At 41.1% G+C, this 20,839-nt stretch overlaps 1 protein-coding gene across 1 annotated transcript in view; it reads right to left on the reverse strand.

Annotated features, from left to right (window-relative positions):
* Positions 1-20,839, reverse strand: part of CLSTN2 (calsyntenin 2) — a 639,619-nt gene that overhangs the window by 384,441 nt on the left and 234,339 nt on the right. Inside the window, exon 2 of the mRNA XM_011958111.1 lies at positions 13,544-13,666. Within this exon, the coding sequence (XP_011813501.1) occupies positions 13,544-13,666 (123 nt within the window). The remainder of the gene's footprint in view (positions 1-13,543; positions 13,667-20,839) is intronic.

Genomic DNA, 20,839 nt, shown 5'->3' on the forward strand with positions numbered 1-20,839 from the left:
TGTACAGGTTTTACTTTATACAAAAATGTTTTCCTTTAAACAAAAATTAAAATATTTACAAACCACATATCTGACAAAGAATTAGTACTTAGAATATGTGAATAATTCTCAAAACTCAACCATAAGAATATAAATAACAAAAATCCTAATCCAATTATAAAATGAACAAAAGACATGTCATGGAAGAGGGTATATATGTGGAAAATAAGCATACATAGAAACATTTGATACCATCAGCCATTAGAGAAATGCAAATTAAAACCGCAATGAGATAATACATACACACTTAAATGACTATAATAAAAAACAGTGACAAGATCAAATGCTGGTGTGGATGCAGAGAAACTGTATCACTTATACACTGCCAGTGGGAAAGTAAAACGGTACAGCTAGAATACACTTCAGCAGTTTCTTATAAAACTTAACATGCAACTACTGTATGACCCAGCAACTGTACTCCTGACATGTATCCCAGAACAATGAAGACTTACATTCACACAAAAGCATAAATGTTTACAGCAGCTTTATTCAAAATGGCCCTAAATGGGTAATAAGGAATGGTTAAAAAGAGTGTGGTATATCCATATCATGGACTACTACTCCACAATAAAAAGGGCAGACTATTCATATAGGCAACAACTTAGATGAACTTCCAGAAAATGATGCTAAGAGGAAAAAAAGCCAATTCTAAAAGGTTGTTTACTGTATGATTCCATTCATGTCATATATTTAAAAGGACTAAATTACTGAATGAGAACAGATAAGTGGTTGCCAAGGGTTAAGGAGAGGTGGGACGGAGTGGGTACGGCCATAAAAGGGCAATGTGGGATCCTTGTGGTGATAGAAATGCTCTGTATCTTGTCTGTACTAATATCGATATTTTGGTTGTGATATTTTGCCATAGCTTTGGGGGAAATGGAGTCAAGTATACACATAATCTCTCTGTATGATGTCTTACAACTGCATCTGAATCTATAATTACCTCAAAATAAAGAGTTTAATTTTTTAAAGAACAACCTTCTTAAACAATAATCAACCAATTCTGGGTAGCATTAGTCCCTTTGCTTGTTGTTTCCTTGAATCACCACAGTCCCCTCTAGCCCAGACTTCCCCAGCCAGGCCTCTTCCTTCACTGGCTACCTTAAGCGTGTGTGTGGTGACTGGGAAGCACACCAGCTGGGGTGGCATTGCTCCCAAGTAACCAGAGGGCCACGAGGAGTTGGGATTAACTCCTGCAGGGTGCAATGTAAGCATCAGGATGAGGCATGCCCCTCTCTCCCTACCACCATGCTTCTTAGTGGTAGGTTGTAAGCCACTCAGTCCTTTTCAATTCAAATCAACAAATATTTACTGAGAACTTCTAAGCTAGATGGTGTGCTAGGATGTAAGGATAAACAAGCCTGCTTTGGTAGGGGGAGCAGACATTGAAGTAGATTGCATTGAAAGTGCTGCCGAGTTCAGGACTGAGCCCAGGAGCAAACATGCCAAAGCATAGAAGGTAAAAGGTCAGCTTAAGCATGTAACATAACAATCTATCATTCATTCATTCAACAAACTTTGAGCACCTACTCAGTGCTCAGTGCTAGAAACAAAAAATGGATTCAGACACTTCCAATTAAGATTAGTGAGAAGGCAGGCTCACAAACAGACAAGTACACTCCACTGTGGTAAGTGCTGGGGCTGAGAAGAGCACTGCAGGACCTGTGGCCATGAGGATGTCAAAGGAATGCTACTCAAGAAAGAAGACTCCACTTCACATGAGATCAGTGCTGATATCCAGTCCTGGGTAGCGCGGAAGTGAGACTTTGATAGGGAGCAAGTGGAATTATACGGCCCCTCTCAGCACTCCCCTGCTGTCTGACTATACCATATTGGGTTGCATTTGGCTCAGTGCCCTCTCGTAAATCAAGTTGATACATTTATAGCCCTGTCTGAAGAACTGAATGTGGGCATGAGAGGAGAAGTGAGTGGACACAGTGGAAACCAGATGAAAGCCAGGAATATCAGCTCTTGAGAGAAAAGAAAAGCACTACTCATGAGAAACAATTGAGAAGGCAGATGTCAGAATCAGCGGCAGAGACTTCAGTGGGAGTTTACCTACCACAGTATAGTTCCAGCCTATTTGAATACATCACTCAGACCTAAAACCTGGGAGCATCAAGCCTCCTCTGAAAAGGAAAGACTATGAAATTATAGAAAAAACACTATCGCTAAGAGTTCAAACAACATCTCTGATGGAGCTCCTGAGCAAGTAGGCCAGAAGAGAAAGGCCTTTTCCTCCTTGCTGGGGAGAGGGGCGATTAAGGGAGATCAGCATGATCCAGGGGTAGATCAGTATCAGGGTGGGCCTGTGAGGACAGCATTAGAGTAACAAGCATCCAGAGGCAGGCAGTGATCACCAAGAGGCAGAGGCTGACAGCATACACCCCAGTGGTATGGCCAGCCTGCCACATGTGAGGCTGGTGTGGAGCTCATCTCAGGGAGACAGAGCAGCACAGGCAGCCTCAGTGCAGATACGACAGCAACAGGGAATAGCAGCCAAGAAAAACGGTCCAAGCAGTGGCAGAGGGGCAGGCTGCAGTGAGTGTCTCATCTGGTGTCTCACCTCTGTAGGGACTTCAAGGGAGAGGCACAAAAAAAGGAAAGGGCCAACGGCCATGCAGTGGATTTGGAGACAAAGAGAATAAAGATTTTCCCCTTGCAATCCACAGCCTGGTAGAGTCAGAAAAAACGTCATTTGCTAATATCCCCTGACTTCCCAAATTTGTGTTTTTTTTTGTTTTTTTTAATTCCTTGCTCTTCAAAATTTGCTATTGGTATCATTAATGGGCAGAAAGAATCCCTAACACCCTTGGATTCACCTTTCCATTTAAAAAAATACACCAATTGTATTTGAATGAAGTCACAGCCACCCAAGCCAACCACTGCAAATGATGTCACTTACCATGGCACAGCACTGTAAATCAGATAAATAATAAGAATTTTTAAAGTTTGTAGATCATATTGAACTTGGCTTAATAGGCCTTCTCTTCAAACCTCTGAAAGGATGGCTCATAAAGAAGTAATTAGTTTATATAGACTGTCAAGGTTCATGGGGGACAGCTGGCCTTTGATGTCTCGTCTGTGATTATAGGCAGCTACAAGATAATAAAATCAAGCTCTGAACTCATGCCAAGGTATTCAGTGATCTCACTCTGGACACTCTGCCAAGCAGAACAAACTATAAATGGCTGGTTGCACTCTTGTTCTTTGGTTTGTGATCTCAAACAAGTTCACTGAGACATTTAGGACTTTCAGAGGCCCCAAATTCCCATTAAAGTAAAACCATTCACCTTAAAAATTCATGTTCATAATTAATATTTGTGGTGGGCTCCAATTCCAGGACTATTCAATATGGCTACTGTAGTAAGCCACAGAAATGGCTTCTGGAGGAGAAATTTGAACTGGTATTAACTTGTCTAAGTGTGGTTATTAAACAGTGCAATTACTGGCAGTAGGAGCTGGTTCTCAATATCATTGATTTTGCTGTGATGATTGCCAGTTATATCTTTTTAAAAGACAATTTCCTCATTGTTTTCAAATTCCCAGTTCATTCTTCTCTATGTTGCCATCTTATCTGAGCTGTCTTGGGTCCTTCATTCTTCTGCAGCTTTAGTGATGCTCCATGCACGCTTAACACAGTAAACTATGTAACAGGTGGTTTTCACTAGGCCTCTTTGGTTTCCAAGGACAGAGCCATTCTTACCCATCTCCAAGAGATAGAGTGGATAAAAATGCAACAACAAAGATGATTTTGTGGAAATTCAGGATCAGTATGACACCAGGACCACTCAGGAACTGAGGCTATCGTTCCCTTCAGGGACCACATACTCCCTCCCCTCTGGGCACATCTGCTTCATCTGCTTCTCTCTGAGACCACTGTCCTCCCCTCACTCTGCTAACAGGGTACTCCTAACTGCAGTTTGAGCATGTTATGGAAGCTTCATCTCCAACAGTTGCCCCTTTCCCCCCACCATCCCCATTTGCCCTGCACGCCCATCCTTTTAACTTCTCAGCATTCAAACAGGAAGCCAGTTGCACTATTTGATCTTTTCAATCCAGCTAGCAAGTTAGGTTGCAGCTTGGGTCAGGTGCCCACCCCGGGTCCAATCACAGTTGGTCAGGTAGGCTGGGTCATGGGGCTTGGAATTTGACCACCAGGGCAGTAAGCAGGGAAAACACCATAATGTGTTTGCATCATTACTTGTCGATGAAGCACGCCATTGATTTAAAGTCTCTGATATCCCAGAATGTCTTTAAGCTTGCAGCTTGTTGGATCTTAAAGTGTTCTTCTAACAGAAAAAAAGAAAAGTGGTTGGGGGTTTTGTTCTTTATTTTTTGTTTTTCCTGATTCATTGTATAAAGAGCCCTGACTTTGCAGTTCCCGGTTTGAACCACTGTCTTGCACTGAGGCTGGACAGAATCAGCCACTGATGTGAAGACAAATGAAACTGAGAGTTTTCTTAGGGACTGAGCCTAGGATCCTGAACTTAGGAGGATTCTGCAGACTCTTACCAAGTCCACTGGACTTGGGATGTAGCAAAACTGAATGATGATGAAAGAGAAGAGTGGTCAACAGGGAGCAGTAGAGAACAATAAACACGGGAGCCCCTTTTAAGGAGCAGAATCACTCTCAAAATGTGTCAGGGGTACCTGGCAACATCTTTCCAGCAGGATATCAGAATTGCTATGGGCCACACCAGTGGTAGCTATGTGCCTCCCATTCTCCTTTTGGAGTGGGAGTCTTATTGAGTTTTCCTTCCCCTAATATATATGTATGAGAAGAAAATTTGTCATTTATCAGCCTCTGGATCAAGAGGAGTTGCATCTAGTTCTGATAAGGATCACAAAATATTGATCTTTAAGCCAGATGCCATGATTGGATACATCCCAGGATAGGGATGAGCATATTTTACATGAACTAAGGGTGTGAATAATTGTGACCTACAGTTGAGCTGTGATGGAACGATTGCACTGATAACCCTACCCCCTGCCCATGCCCTGTGGTAGTCCACTCCTGCACTGACTCTGGGCTTGGCTATGGGACTTGCTTTAGCCAGTGGGAGAGTGATGCAGTTTGGCTCTGTGTCTCTACCGGAATCCCACCTCCAACTGTAATCCCCAGGTGTCAAGGAAGGGACCTAATGGGAGCTGACTGGCTCATGGGGGTGGTTTTCCCCATGCTATTCTCATGCTAGTGAGTTCTCATGAGATCTGGTGGTTTCATAAGGGGCTCTTCCTCCTTCACTCTCTCTTTCACCTGCCACCACATGTCTGCTTCCCCTTCTGCCATGATCGTAAGTTTCCTGAGGACTCCCCATCCAGGCAGAACTGTAAGTCAACTAAACCTCTTTCTTTATAAGTTACCCAGTCTCAGGGAAGTTCTTTACATAGCAGTGTGAAAACGGACTAATACAGACAGTAACAAACTTGTCATAAGTAGCTGCTTGCCAACGTGCTTTTACACTTCTGTACTTTAAGGAATGAGTTCAGGGTAGCCTGCTGGAAGAACACATGGAGAACAGTGTCATCCCAGCCAAAGTCACCGTACAGAACAGCCAGCCTATGACCTACTCATTAACAGCCGGTGGAGACATAAACAAGCCCAGCTGAGATCAGTTGAGCCTGGCTCAGATGAGCAGAGCTGCTCAATAAGCAGGTAGACTCAGAAGAAAGAAGAAATGGTTGTTGCTTGATGCTCCTAAGTTTTGGGGTGGTTGTTGCACAGCAATACTTGGAGACATCTGGACTGAAATTACAATTTCACCATTACTACTGTGTTCTTGGCAAATTATATGATCTGACTTAACATCAGTCTCTCCTATAAAATCATAATAATGCCTATTTCAGAAGATGGTTGTGAAAATTAAATTATGATAAAGTGTGTGTAAAATAACGCCTGGTGTGTATAAACATTAGCTAATTTTCAGTGCCGTTGTATACAAGTTGTTTTCTGTACAACGACGTATGGCCCAGGGGACAAGTAAGGGCAGAAATCCACCTCTTTCTCTACTCGCCAAGCCATGTGCTCTGGAGTGAGACAGTGTCCATCTGTAAGAAGGGGCACCTGTTTCTAATTTGCACAGTTAGTATATGGGCTGGCACCAGATCTGCTGTTATTATTGATTTCATTATTCACTTTTCATCTTGTTTTAGTCTAGTATTGTCATTAACTCAGAGTCCCAGAAAACTTGAGATTCCTATGTCCAACTGCTTCTCTCAAGCTATGTCCTAGGGCCAGTGCCTCAAGTGTTCTAACCTGAAACTCCACGTCTCCTGTTAGGGTGACCAACTCACTCTGGTTTACAAGGACCTTCCTGGTTTGGGCACTAGAAGTCACACATCCCAGGAAATCCTTCCTTTCCAAGCAAACCAGGATAGTCCATCTCCCTGGGTGTCCCCTTTCAACCTTAGTGAGGGAAAATGGCCCAAAAGTTTCCACTGATTGTCCCCTAAACATTAGTTTGGCCTAAAGCAGAACCTAGCAATAGCCTTCTTATTAAGAAAGTCCAAAAGCTCTAGGTAAGGCTCACTGGTGTATGGGTGTGATAGGCCTTGCTGACCCCATCCCTCACCTTCTACCATCCATCAGATCATGAAACCCATGGTCCCTGCTGTAGGTATTTACCTGTGACCTTTTACCCTCTTCTCCTTAGCTGACTGAAGCCTGCACCTGTCCTCCTTCATCTGTACTCTGGCTCTTAGTCCCTCCTCCAGCCATCCCCTTGGGGCATCCTCTTCAGCTTTGCTCCATGGGTTTTGTGCCCTCAGAGCCTGCCTCTGACCACTCAGCACAGGAGGAGCTGTGTGTGCCCATCCTCACAGGTCCCCAGCTACTGCCAGTAAACTGCCTCCAACCAGGATGCTGTGGACAGAACTGGGGCATCAAGGTTGAGCACAGAATGTGATGGAAAAGTACACAACAGAATCTTGTAGGTAAGAGGCAGTGGCCCAGATGGTGGATTCCAGATAGGTCTGAAGCTGATTTTCTGCAGGGAGGGTGATGAAGCCACATGACTGCTTGGGAAGCAGAGTGGGATGCCAGGGGACACCCTGCCTTCCAGTCCTCAGGAATGGCCCCCAAACAAACCAGCTTGAATTGCAAAGGCACATCTACTGTGAGACTGATGTGGATGGCATCTCTGCCGTGAGGTCCGAGCTCAGAGAGCTGTGAGGCAAGACAGAGTGAAGAAGGCTGGGTACTGTGCTCATGATCCTGAAGGCGCTGGACAGGGAAGTGAGGTCCTGATGTGGTTATTCCACAATATCTCACGTGGTTCTCACTCACAGACCTCTTTCATCATTTTTGCTGGTTCCATAAACTGCCCAAATATTAGTTTACTTACAATTTGTTTTAATTTGGTGTTTTTAAAAACTCGCGTGCATTTATTTTAAAAGAGAATGACTAAAATGAAAAGCCAGCAATCCTTGCCTTGAATAGAAAATAACCTAAATAAAATACAACTGAATGTTATTAGAATTCTAGCTTGATGTTGTTGCTTACTGAAGGCTTTGTGATAGGACTTGCTCCCTCTTTGTCAAAAAGAGAGACTAGCAATATTTGAGTGGTGTTGAAGATGTCTTGAACCTCCCAAACTGCACCTTTCTCCTGGACATGATCAGAAAGAGAATTTAAAGGGGAATGACTCACTCAGCATGGGATTCAGCACTCTTTAATGCCATGTCTGGATATCATGTAAATCTTGTACTTCCAATGAGATAAGTCCTACACACTGGAAAATTGGCAGAGGAGAAAGAAGGCAGGACTTGGAGTCTAAAAGTATGGAACTGAGTGGCAGGGCTGATCCATCCTGGCTAGGTAAGCTTGAACAGTTTTTGAAATTTCCCTAAGTCTCAATGTCCTTACTTACAAAACAGAATCCTGATAGCTGACTTACCTGTTCCACAAGGTTGGTAAGGTTTGGACATAAGAGAGAGAGAGAGTGTGTGTGTGTGTGTGTGTAATAAAAGGACACATGGTTTGCAAGAGTCTGAAACTATATCTTGCAACTAATAGATTACTCCATAGGGATGCATTATAGGTAGAATTTAAGAAAATTTATTCTCAACTAACTGATATTTATTTGTAGAATTCTGTACAATTTTCAAACTATTTTCCCTTACACATTATTTAACTGACTGTCCCACACCATTACACTACCCAACAATCTAGGCAACATAGCTTGATAGTACAAATGGGTGATCAAGCCTTAGAACAAACTCAAAATTTTCTCTTTTAAAAAAAATCACAGATTATAATTTGCACTATTGTAATCAACCCAAATGAATCAAATACTTGTGGCTTACTGGTAATAATACAAATTTCAATTACTCTGATTATTCTCATTATCATTGCTATGATTATCACAACTATGATTTATTGGGTGTCTACTGGCTACCAGAGAGAGCTCTAGGCACTTGGCATTAGTATCTTACTTAATCTACATATTAACACCAGGAATGAGTACTATGATTACCCCCATTTTAAATATAAGGAAACTGTCCCTCAGAGTAGTTCAGTGACCTATCTGAGATCATACAGCTGGTAAGTGGCAGAGTCTATGTTAGTTTGGGTCAAAGCCTGTGACCATTCACAACATCTACCTTCCCTTCTCACCATAAGACACGTGGCCATCCCAAGCATGTGCGAGAGGCTTTGCCAAGGGTCTATCCCAATCCCTGTGGGAGGGTCTTTGCCATCAGGCACCTATAGGGCCTGAGGCATGAACAAGACCCTGGCGCAGGTCCAAAGATAAGGAGGCAGATAGACTGGCAGGCCCTGAACAAAAGGACAAACAGAGTTAACCATGTATGAAAGAGGATTCCCAGCTGCAACCAGCACTGTACCAGCTAATCAAAACCAGGCCAAATCACGTCCCAGGCAATTTTCTGGGCAGCCCTCAGAGAGTCACCCAGCCTGAGAAGTCCGCCAATTATGCCTGATCATTCTCTGCAGCCCTGTCCTTATAAAAGACAAGTCCAGACCAGCCCAATGTAGACAAATGAGCAGTTCTATCATCTCTGAAAGGCAATCTAATTCCCTTCAAATTTAAAAGTCTCTACAGTTTCCTAACAGGCCTCGGTGGGGCACAGGTAGAAATTAATAAGTTCATGGTGTGCCCAGCTTGCTTTCATTATCATTTTTTGCCATGCAGCGGGCAGGATTTTCATTATTACTCAAGGATTTTTTTTTCTGTATCTGATTCTAAGAAGGTCAAATCTACAGAGCTCAGACACTGGGTTGAGAATTGAGTCAAGTCTAGTGGACTTCACTGAAGTCTGAGGGAGATTTCATTTACTGAGCATCAGCATTATACTAATCAGGTGGGACAGAGATCAAAAGAAAATATCATAGGGAAAGAGAACTCAGAGTAAGTGCTGAGAAGGCCTGGTTCTAGATTCAGCCCCAGGCTAGCCTGTTCTGGGATGTTGGGCAAGTTGCTTAGCCTCTCTGAGTTAGTTATCTCCCCTGCCAAACTGGCAGGGAGGAAGGTATGGAATAGGAAACTCAAATTTATTAAACTTCTGTATCTTGGATCATTGCAAGATGTGTCATAGACACTCTTTAAATTTCATCAAAACAACAAACAGCTCCGGAAAGCTTGTATTATTTTACAGATGATGACAGTAGGCTACTACTAAATCACATCATCAGAATGCACCTTATGAGGGCCAGTGACTTGGGTGGTGTGAATGAAATTGCAAACTCATATAACTTTTCTGGAAAGCAATTTAACATGTTTCACAACCTTTAAAATGTTTGGCCAATTAACTAAAATTCTGGAAATCCATCCAAGCAACAGAATCTGAAATGTGGACACATGTTATAATAAAAGGGAATTGGAAATAGACAAAGTGCCAATCAGAGAATGGTGAACTCCAGAACATTCATTAAGTAGGAAATCATGTAGTCATTTAAATAGTTGCAGAAAAATATGTAATAAATGGCAAATTTTCATTAGTGTGAAAAAATAAGTAATAGTATACAAAATTAGGTATAATAAGTTTTTTTTTGAGATAGGGTCTTGCTCTGGGGTTCAGTGGCACAACCTTGGCTCACTGCAGCCTCAGCTTCCTAGGCTCAATTGATCCTCCTACCTGAGCCTCCTGAGTAGCTGGAACTACAGGTACGTGCCAACACACCCAGTTAATTATTAGTAATTATTATTATTTTGTAGAGACAAGATCTTACCATGTTTCCCAGGCTGGTATCAAATTCCTGGGCTCAAGCAATCCTCCCCTCCCCAGCCTCCCAAAGTGCTGGGACTATAAGCATGAGCACCCAGAGTGATCGCAATTTTTGAATGAAAAAAAAAAAAGTAGAAAAATGACAAGAAGGAAATAGACTAAAATGTTATACCTCATGCTTTTACTGTGTGTTTCACTGTATTTTCCACAGTTTCTACAATAAATACTTATATATCTCATTTGTTATTGTCATAATTAGGAGATATACCATAAAAGTTATGTTAAATCTTTGAATTTTGCAATTATTTACAAAATGCAATCATAATAAATGAAAATCATGTGAGATCATGTATGATTCTAAATGATATATTGGCAGAATCTATATGTAAAACATTTTTCTTAAAAAAAAATTAAAGGGGGAGACACATAAGAGAAATAACAGCACAAATGGTATGGATGGAACTGTCTTCCACAAAGCTTAGAGCCTATCTCCTGGGCTAAATGAGAAATAAAGACCACTGGGAAAGGGGTGGGAAAACTGACACACAATACAAAAGCAGCTGATAAGGGAGGACTAAAAGCTTCAGTTGACTTCGAGGAGTGATGGAGTTGGCAGATATGAATTTTTCAATTTTATGAGAATGATAGGGATCTGAAATAAATCTTCGATATTTTCTTTTTAAGATAAATGTTTTAAAATAAATGCCTGCAGCATGGATGGATGGCTAGTGCCTGTGTCCTGTCTTAGAGCTGATCATAAATAACACTGAGAAAAATAGCTCTGGCCATTCTAAAAACCACCTTTATTTTTTACTCCTAAGAGCTTGGAGGATTATATTTTGATGCATTAAGCTAGACTCTTTTAAGGCAGCTGCAAATAATAGAAGTATAGAAGTTGTCTTTAAATGGAAATAACTACTCAGGGCTTGGCTTAGAAGGAAACTATGGTTTCAAGAAGTGCCTGAACAGTTGTGGGTGCATCTAACGGTCGGAATACAAATTCAAGTTTAAAGGCATTTGGTGGGTTTCTGACTTAAGGAAATCCTTTTGTGAGTCTTCAGATGAAATATTTAATTCTTCTTCAGCCCTATAACCAACAAACTTTAATAACCTTTTGTAAATCCAAACTTTCAAATATCAGATTTGCTTGAGGTATTTTTTTTTTCTATTGTGGTCTGTACATGAGAGAGCTTATAACTTTACTGTAGAACAGCTTATTCAATGACTTCGGTTTCCTTTCACCATGAGACGAGAACAGGACATTAAAGGCAGACATACAATCAGACATATTGCTCATCTTTTATAGTGCCAGCCTCCGCACACTGCAATGACTTCATGTCATCTGATTACTTCCTGTTTGTCATTTATTTTTTCTGTCATATTTGAAAGAGGGGTCACATATTCAGATGGAAAGGTGAATGAGAGGATCTTCTTAGTGGAAGGGCCTCTGCATATAGGCTGTGAGGAAAGGGGCTGAGGGAAGTGAGGGGCTCATGCTCAGTGGAAAAAGGAAAACCACTACTCAGCTCTGTATTTCAGACTTATCAAGATAAACCATAATCTTGCATTTTTATGCTAAATCTCCCAATTTCTAAATGTTGTTTCTACTTATTTTTTGCTCTGTCACACAGGATAGAGTGCATTTTGTACATAGTTCACAGCAGCCATCTAAAATTCTTTGAGTCAAGTGATTCTCCTGCCTCAGCTTCCTGAGAAACTAGGACCAGGCAAGCACCACCATGCCCAGATAATTATCATTATTATTATTTTGTAGAGATGGGTTCTGATTAGGTTGCTCAGGCTTATCTTGAACTTCTGATCTCAAATGATTCTCCTGCCTCAGCCTCCCAAAGTGCTGGGGTTACAGGCATGAGCCACTACATCTGGCATCCATTTTTTCAAGTGCATAATAAACCAAACATTTCCATGACCCAAACATTTTTACTAATATTTGTTTAAAAATCTCATTTCCAGGGGTTGCTGATAATTGCTGACTAAGCCCAATACCATTATTAGCTATGTCCAAGAAAGTGATATGTTGGAGTCTTCCTAGACTGGCAAAGAAGATACTTCATCTTTTGTGGTAAAGACTGCAAGGAGTTTATACTTCCAACTGGCATTTGGTAAAACTGGGATTTCTGAGGGTGATTGGGAAATGTGTGGAAATGCCTCAATTCTAAACATCATGGAAGTCACAGGTACCCTCAGTGGTTTTCATTCTACATAAAATAAAGCTTTCTTCTGAGAGTAGAGTATCTCCCTCACTCTTTGCAAGAATGCTTGTGGGTTTATCTTTACATAATACTGAATTTCCCCATTTAATATAACTACCTTCTCACTCCATACTTTATAATATTCCATAATAAAAGTTGTCTTCACAGAGCTTATCTCTTAGAAGTGCAAAAGAAACCCCTTTTTCTCTGCCCAAGTAGCTCATAATGTAGCAGGCAAACTGTCAGAAAAAAATAGACTTCATTGTGGTGAAAACCTCAGCCCGGCACCCATCTATCATAAAGCAATCTTCTAGAAATCTTGAAAACCTTCATTAAATTTCCTGTCCTTCTCTTGACAGTTATAAAATGCTAACAATATTACTCATGATGCAGTCATCTTCAGAAATCCTTTATCTAATCCCTCCTCCCACTGCCATGACCAGTCCCTTCTCTTTGCCAAAATCCATGGAAGCATGAGGCATAGCCGAGTTCCTCACTCAGCTCTCCTGGGGCCTACCATTTGAAGAGGGTCCAAGGAGGAAGCAGACATAGCCTTGATGATAGTGAAAGGCTCTCTAGCCACAAGAGGGAAATATGGCATTGCCTTGGGATTCCTCCTCCAAAGACACACCCACTTGGAAGCTCAAGAACAAGACACTGTGCCACTCCTAGCAGATATTTCCTGGTCTTTCTCTCTCTGTCTTTTCTCTTGCCCATTTACCAAGCTACAAGTCTCCATTTATCGATTATATGTGGATAGTGGGGACAATGGGTTATCTCTTTATGGGTAAAATTCCCCTAAGAACCTTACTAGCCCAACTTCTCCAACTCTACAGGCCGCTTCAGCAATTTACCACTCGTTAGAAGAAGAAACAAGGGTCTTGCACTGGAGGCAACATGAAGGAAAAAACAAACAAAAACACAAGGATAGCCAGAATCCATCCCAGAAATAAGAAGAGGCATACAGCTTTAACATCACAGGCTGATCTAGAGATGCACAGGGTGGTGACAATAGCTCTAAAGCCATATTCTGGGCTTTGTGGAGGTTTCACAGCACATCTTCAAAGTAAGCCAGGCCCAGCCGTACGAAACCATAATCTCACCTGCAAAAGGAACCGGTGCATCTTTATCCAGGGCTACCAGTGGTGGATCCAAAATGACTGTGTCATTGTTCTCGGTTATGACTCCGTGATATGAAGTCTCGATCCATGGCTTGTGCTTATTGACTAGAAAATAGGGGAAAGAAAAAACAAAAAGGATCATTATTTAAATAACAAACCCATAATAATGTATTATTAAGATTGTATATTTGCCCAATCATAGGCTGTCATCCAACAATCCCATGAGAGACATGGAGCATGTTAATCCCATTTTAAACCCAGAAAACTTCAGAGAAGTGCAGGGAGAGGTTCAACACCTCACCGAAGGCACTCAGAAGGTGAGAGACAGCATTGACTATCAAACACTGTTTGTTTTGCCTCTAAGACCATGGGTTCTTCACCTCATCAAAATCCCATTATTTGTATTTCTGGATACCCAGTATAGATAGATATTATTGAGGACTGATTGAAAGCTTTAATTCTGTAATGCTACCATCTATTAATAGATGTTTCAGAGTTAAAGTCCTTTATCAATCAATAAACTAGCAGTTACTACTATGTATGCTCAGGTTTCTGACCTCAACCAAATCTGATCCATCATTAGAAGTTACTGCATTTTATATACATGTATACACACACATATGTATAAATATCATTATATATGCAAAGATACAACAGATATTTGAATATTTTCTGATCATTTAAAAATTGTATATCTCAGTGGTCTAAATTATCTAGCAACTTAAGTTGTTCTTCAATAATTTCACTAGCTGAATTAAATATTAACCAATGAACAATTAATACACTGAAAATACATATCACCTATATTTTACGGGTTGAATTGTGTCCGCTACATTAAAAAAATACATTGATATCCTAACACTTAGAACCTCAGAATGTGAATGTATTGGGAGATAAAATCTTTACAGAGGTAATCAAGTTTTAAAATGTCATTAGGGTGGTTCCGCATCTAATATGATTAGAGTACTTATATAAAGGGAAAATTGTGGCACAGATATATGCACACTGAGAAAATCTCATGTGAAAATAGAGTTGTGTAGCCCCAAGCCAAGAAACTATAGGAAGCTAGGAGAGAATCCTGGAATGGAGCCTTTCCTAGAGCCTTCAGAGGGAACCTGGACGTGCCAACACCTTGATTTCATATTTCTGGCATTCATAAATGTGAGACAATAAGTTTTTGTTCCCAGATACCCAGTGATACGGTTTGGCTCCGTGTCCCCATCCAAATCCCATCTTGAATTGTACTCCCATAATTCCCACATGTTCTGGGAGGGACCCTGTAGGAGACAATTGAATCATGGGGGTGGTTTCCCCCATACTGTTCTCCTGGTTGTGAGTAAATCTCACGAGATCTGACAGTTTTCTTAGGGGTCTCTGCTTTTGTGGCTTGTTCATTCTCTCTTTGCCTGCTGCCATCCATGTAAGATGGGATAGTAAGAGGTCCAATTAAACCTCTTCCTTTTGTGAATTACCCAGTCTGGGGTATGTCTTTATCAGCAGCATGAAAACAGACTAATACAGTAAACTGGTACCAGTAGAGTAGGGCGTTGCTGAAAAGATACCCAAAAATGTGGAAGTGACTTTGGAACTAGGTAACAGGCAGAGGATAGAACAGTTTGGAGGGCTCAGAAGAGAGGAAAATGTGGGAAAGTTTGAAACTTCCTAGAGACTTGTTGAATGGCTTTGCCCAAAATGCTGATAGCAATATGGGCAACGAGGTTCAGGCTGAGGTGGTCTTAGATGGAGATAAGGAACTCGTTGGGAACTGGAACAAAGGTGACTCTTGTTATATTTTAGCAGAGACTGGCAGCATTTTGACTCTGCCTTAGATACTTGTGGGATTGTGAACTTGAGAGAGATGATTTAGGGTATCTGGTGGAAGATATTTCTAAGCAGCAAAGCATTTGAGAGGTGACTTGGGTGCTGTTAAAAGCACTCCATTTTAAAAGGGAAACAGAACAGGTAAGTTTGAAACATCTGCAGCGTGACAATGTGATAGAAAAAAAATCCCATTTTCTGAGGAGAAATTCTAATCAATTGTAGAAATTTTCGTAAGTAAGGAGGAGCCCAATCTTAATCCCCAAGACAATGGGGAAAATGGCTCCAAGGCATGTTCAGAGGTCTTCATGACAGCCCCTCCCATCACAGGCCCTGAGGCCTAAAAGAAAAAAACGTGGTTTCGTGGGCTGGGCCTCTGAGCTATGTGCAGCCTAGGGACTTGGTGCGCTGTATCCCAGCTGCTCCAGCCATGGCTAAAAGGGGCCAACATAGAGCTCAGGCCATGGCTTCAGATGGTGCAAGCCCCAAGCCTTGGTGGCTTTCATGTGGTATTGATCCTGCAGTTGCACAAAAGTAAAGAATTGAGGTTTGGGAACCTCCACCTGAATTTCAGAACAGGTACGGAAATGCCTGGATGCCCAGGCAGAAGTTTGCTGCAGGGGAGGGGCTCTCATGAAGAATCTCTGCTAGGGCAATGCGGAAGGGAAATGTGGGGTCAGAGCCCCCACACAGAGTCCCTACTAGGGCACTGCCTAGTGGAGCCATGAGAAGAGAGCCACTGTCCTACAGACCCCAGAATGCTAGATCCACTGACGCTTGTACCTGTGCCTGGAAAAGCTGCAGGTACTCAACACTAGCCCATGAAAGCAGCTGGGAGGGAGGCTATACCCTGCAAAACAACAGGGGTGGAGCTTCCTGAGACCATGAGAACCTACCTCTTGCATTAGGGTGACCTGCATGTGAGACATGGAGTCAAAAGAGATCATTTTGGAGCTTTAAAATTTGACAGCCACACTGGATTTTGGACTTGAATGGCCCTGTAGCCCTTTTGTTTTGGACAATGTCTCCCATTTAGAATGGCGTATTTACCCAATGTCTGTATCCCCATTGCATCTAGGAAGTAACTAGCTTGCTTTTGATTTTACAAGCTCATAGGCAGAGGGGACTTGCCTTGTCTCAGACGACACTTTAGACTGTGAACTTTTGATTAATGCTAAAATGAGTTAAGACTTTGGGGGACTACTGGGAAGGCATGATTGTTTTTGAAATGTCAGGACATGAGACTTGGCAGGGGCCAGGGGCAGAATGATATGGTTTGGCTCTGTGTCCCCAGCCAAATCTCATCTTGAATTTTACTCCCACAATTCCCACCTGTTGTGGGAGGGACCCAGTGGGAGATAATTAAATCATGGGGGCAGTTTCCCCCATACTGTTCTTGAGGTAGTGAATAAGTCTCATGAGCTCCGATAGTTTTATCAGGGGTTTCTGCTTTTGCATCTTCCTCATTCTCTTGCCTGCTGCCATCCATGTAAGACGGGACTGGATCTTCCTCGCCTTCTGCCATTACTGTGAGGCTTCCCAGCCAGGTGGAACTGTAAGTTCAATTAAACCTCTTTCTTTTGTAAATTGCCCAGTCTTGAGTATGTCTTTATCAGTAGCAAGAAAATGGACTAATAGACACAGTTTGTGGTACTTTGTTACAGCAGCCATAGCAAATGAATACAGTATACTTCTATCAGCAGGTACTAATGAAGGGTAGAGAACTGAAATAAGACTGTGCCAGGATTTGGTGTAATACTCCAATGTGAGAACCTCATCTGGTGACAACCCAGTTCTTGCCAATTCTTCCCCTTGTATGTCTTTGTTTGATGGGTTCTAGCCCAACCCACTCCTATCTGAATGGCTGTAGGGGCCTCCTGACTGGTCTCTCCATTGGAAATCTTGCCCTACTCTAGTATACTCTGCACACTGGTATCAAGAGTGATCTTTCTAAAACATTAATCTGATTACTCAACTGTGAGTTGCTTGGTTTCTCTTTTTTAGTCCCCTCTGCCCACCCCCAATACCCTCACAGAAGTCAGGATACAGAGTAGGTACATTAGAATCAAAATAACAGGTTAGAGAGGGGGGTCTAGAATAATCAAAATTGTTCCGATGCCAAACTTCACACCATACTTCATAGTTTAAAAGGTGTGGTCACATATGCAATGCTTACCACAGCATCCTGTGAGGTAGGCATGATCATTATAAAGATGAATAAACTACGACCACAAGGTGTAACTTTCCCAAGGTGATTATATGGTTAAAAATTAGTAAGTAGGAAAATCAGAAACTCATACTTTGTGATATCTGAGAAGTGCACACACACATAATATATATGTAACGCACATTATACAGTATATATTACATTACATATTTTTCAGTAGCCACAGCGAAGTGAGAGCTTATAGAATTGCGAGCAGCTCTGAGGCAGTGGCTCCTGTCCCCTTCCCACCTCATCGTCCTTCAAAAGGTCAGTTCAGAGCTGTTCCAGGAGCAGTGGCAGACTATACCAGGGCCACCATTTTGCTCCTTCTCACCCATTCCACAGCAATCACAAACTAACTGGAAAGCAGTCTAATGAGGCAGGGACATGTGCCTTGCTATTCTCAGGTCTTGGCCCCTGTAACTCATTTTTACAGATCGGACCATGCCCAGGGCAGAGAGCAGCTCTGGCCACTGCAGGTGTGAACTGGACAGTAGGCACATCCATTCCCACATTTTGGCATTCAGGCTGATGCTTCATTATGGACCCTGGAAGAATTACAACCACCAGGGGCTGTCCCCACACTCCTTTGCTCTTTTATTAGCCATCAACACAAATGCAATGTAAATAATTTCCAGCTGTTGGGAGAAACAATTAAATCTTTTTTCCCCTTAATTAAACCTAGGGGCCTGTTCATTAGAACTGTGTACAGAGCATACGCCAGGAGCTCATCCAGTGTTTCAGATTCATTGTGCCTATCTAAATGGTCTAAATTAGATAGTCTCAGTGGCAGGCAATGAAATCTAAAGTTGCAGTTCCTGGTTTTAGCCCTGACTTAGCCACTTCTGGCTGGTCCTATGTGAATTCGGTAGCCTCTCAGAGTTTCAGTTCCCACGACTGTAAAATGCTGATGGTGATGCTACTTACAGTGTTGTTCTGTCATTCATACGTCCTGTGCTAGACACACAGCTGCTGCTTTTTCACTACTCAAACTCACCACCCTGCTTGCTGGGCAGTGACAATGTCAGAAGGAGAGGTGATTTGCAGACCAACTTTAAAGTTGATATTTTTCCCTCATTAGGAAATGGGCTGACTTCCTTCTATGCATAGGTCTGCCTTCCTTTACTCCTCTCTGTCACTACTTCAGTTAGTTGGGTACCTATCACATATCAGGCATTTGACATACATATATTCATGAATCCTCACAACAACCCCATTGGGTAATACTTTATTTCTCATTTTGCAGGTGAGTCACTGAGGCTTAGAGGGATTTAAATATTCTCATTTTGGAAAGTAAGAATGCTAACATCCCCCAAATTTCTCCCTTCTCTCCCACATTCTAACTTCCCTTACATCAGAACTTTTGCTTTGTCAAGACTGATTCATAAACAAAATCATCTTCTATCCTTTGTCTATAGATCAAGTCATCAGGGTTGCAAACCAATAACTTAATTTACATTAATTCGACTATGAAGATATCATTCATGGCTGAGCCAAGTATTGTACAATGATTACTTATTCTTCTTAGTGGTCAAATGATCATTTTGAGGACAACATTATTTGCATCCAGATAAATTGGATTCTTTATTTTTTACTCCATCAAATGGCTGAATCATGTTCCATCATAGCTTGCATCACATTTGGAAGCAGCCTCCTTTGTATACTTTTGTTTCCTGAATTTAATGATTGCCTTTTTATATCTATTGAGTAATGAAACATAAAAATTCTTCTCTGAGCTCAATTATGTTATAGCTTTTAAATCATCCATCTATTACTCATTCTTCATTTGTAAAACAAAGATACTTATTTCTCAGGAATGTTGTGAAAATTTCACGAAATGATGTAAGCAAACATAGTACCCAGGAACAGAGCAGACATTCAAATACTTAGAACTCTCCCTACTCCATATCTCATGATCCTGGGTGGCTAAGGTGTACCCTTGCACTCTCAGAAATGTTCAGCCCAGCTTAATCCATTCAATAAATATTAATGGAGCATCCAAAATGTACAGAAAACACACTAAGCACTGAGAAAAAACGAGAAAAATATCCTTTAAAAAGCATCTGACAAAATTCAACATCTATCTATAATTAAAACTATTACCAAATGAGAAATAGAAGACAACTTTCTTAACCAGATAAAAAACTTTTACAAAAACCTACAGCTAATATCATACTTAATGGTGAAAGAATAAATGCTTTCCTTCCAAGAGCAGGAAGAATACAAGGACATCCAGTCTCACCACTTCTATTCACATTGTACTGTAGGTTCTAACCAGTGCAATAAGCAAGAAAAAATATTAAATTGGAAATGAAAAAGTAAAATTGTCATTCACAGGGAACACAATCATCAATGTAAACATTCTATGGAATAAAAAAATGCTATTAGAACTAATAAGAGTTTAGGAAGGTCAGAAGATAGAAAGTCAGTATTAAAAAAGAAATGGTATTTCTATGCAGAAACAAACAATTGGAAATTTCAATTTAAAAAATACTGTTACAATAGCATCAAAAACATGAAACACTTAGCAATAACTTTCAGAAAATATAGGCAAAAGTTGGTACACTGAAAACCCTGACACTGCTGAAAGAATTTAAAGATCTGAAGAGGTTTTAATGGAGAAATACACAGTGTTCATTATTTGGCAGACTCAATATACTGAAGATGTAAATTTTCCCCAAAATTGATATATAGATTTAATGTAACTCCAACCAAAATTACCAGCAGGATTTTTGAAAGAATCAGCTAATTCTAAGATGTACATATAAATGAAAAAGACCTGACATAGCCAAAATAATTTTAGGAAAAAAGAACAAAGTTGAAGGACTTACACTACCTAATTTTGAAACTTACTGCAAACCTGCCCTAATCAAGACAGTGTGGTATTAATATAAAGATAGACATATACATCCACAGAAAGAAGAAACAGTCCAGAAATAGACACATACATATGGTCAATTCATTTCTGACAAAGGTTCTAAGGTAATTAAATGCGGAGGAGAATAGTTTTTTAATAAAATGCTGCTAGAAAAAAAAATGAGTATCTATATGCAAAAGAAAAAAAAACTCCAGTCCTACTGTGCTCCATAAACAAAAATTCTCTCTACAGGAGTCATAGTTCTGAATGTAGAAGTCAAAATTATAAAACCTTTAAAATAAAGCATACGAGGCCGGGCGCGGTGGCTCACGCCTGTAATCCCAGCACTTTGGGAGGCCGAGGCGGGCGGTTCATGAAGTCAGGAGATCGAGACCAT

This window comes from Colobus angolensis, unplaced genomic scaffold (genome assembly GCF_000951035.1).
Source record: "Colobus angolensis palliatus isolate OR3802 unplaced genomic scaffold, Cang.pa_1.0 Scaffold46, whole genome shotgun sequence".
Lineage (NCBI taxonomy): Eukaryota > Metazoa > Chordata > Mammalia > Primates > Cercopithecidae > Colobus > Colobus angolensis.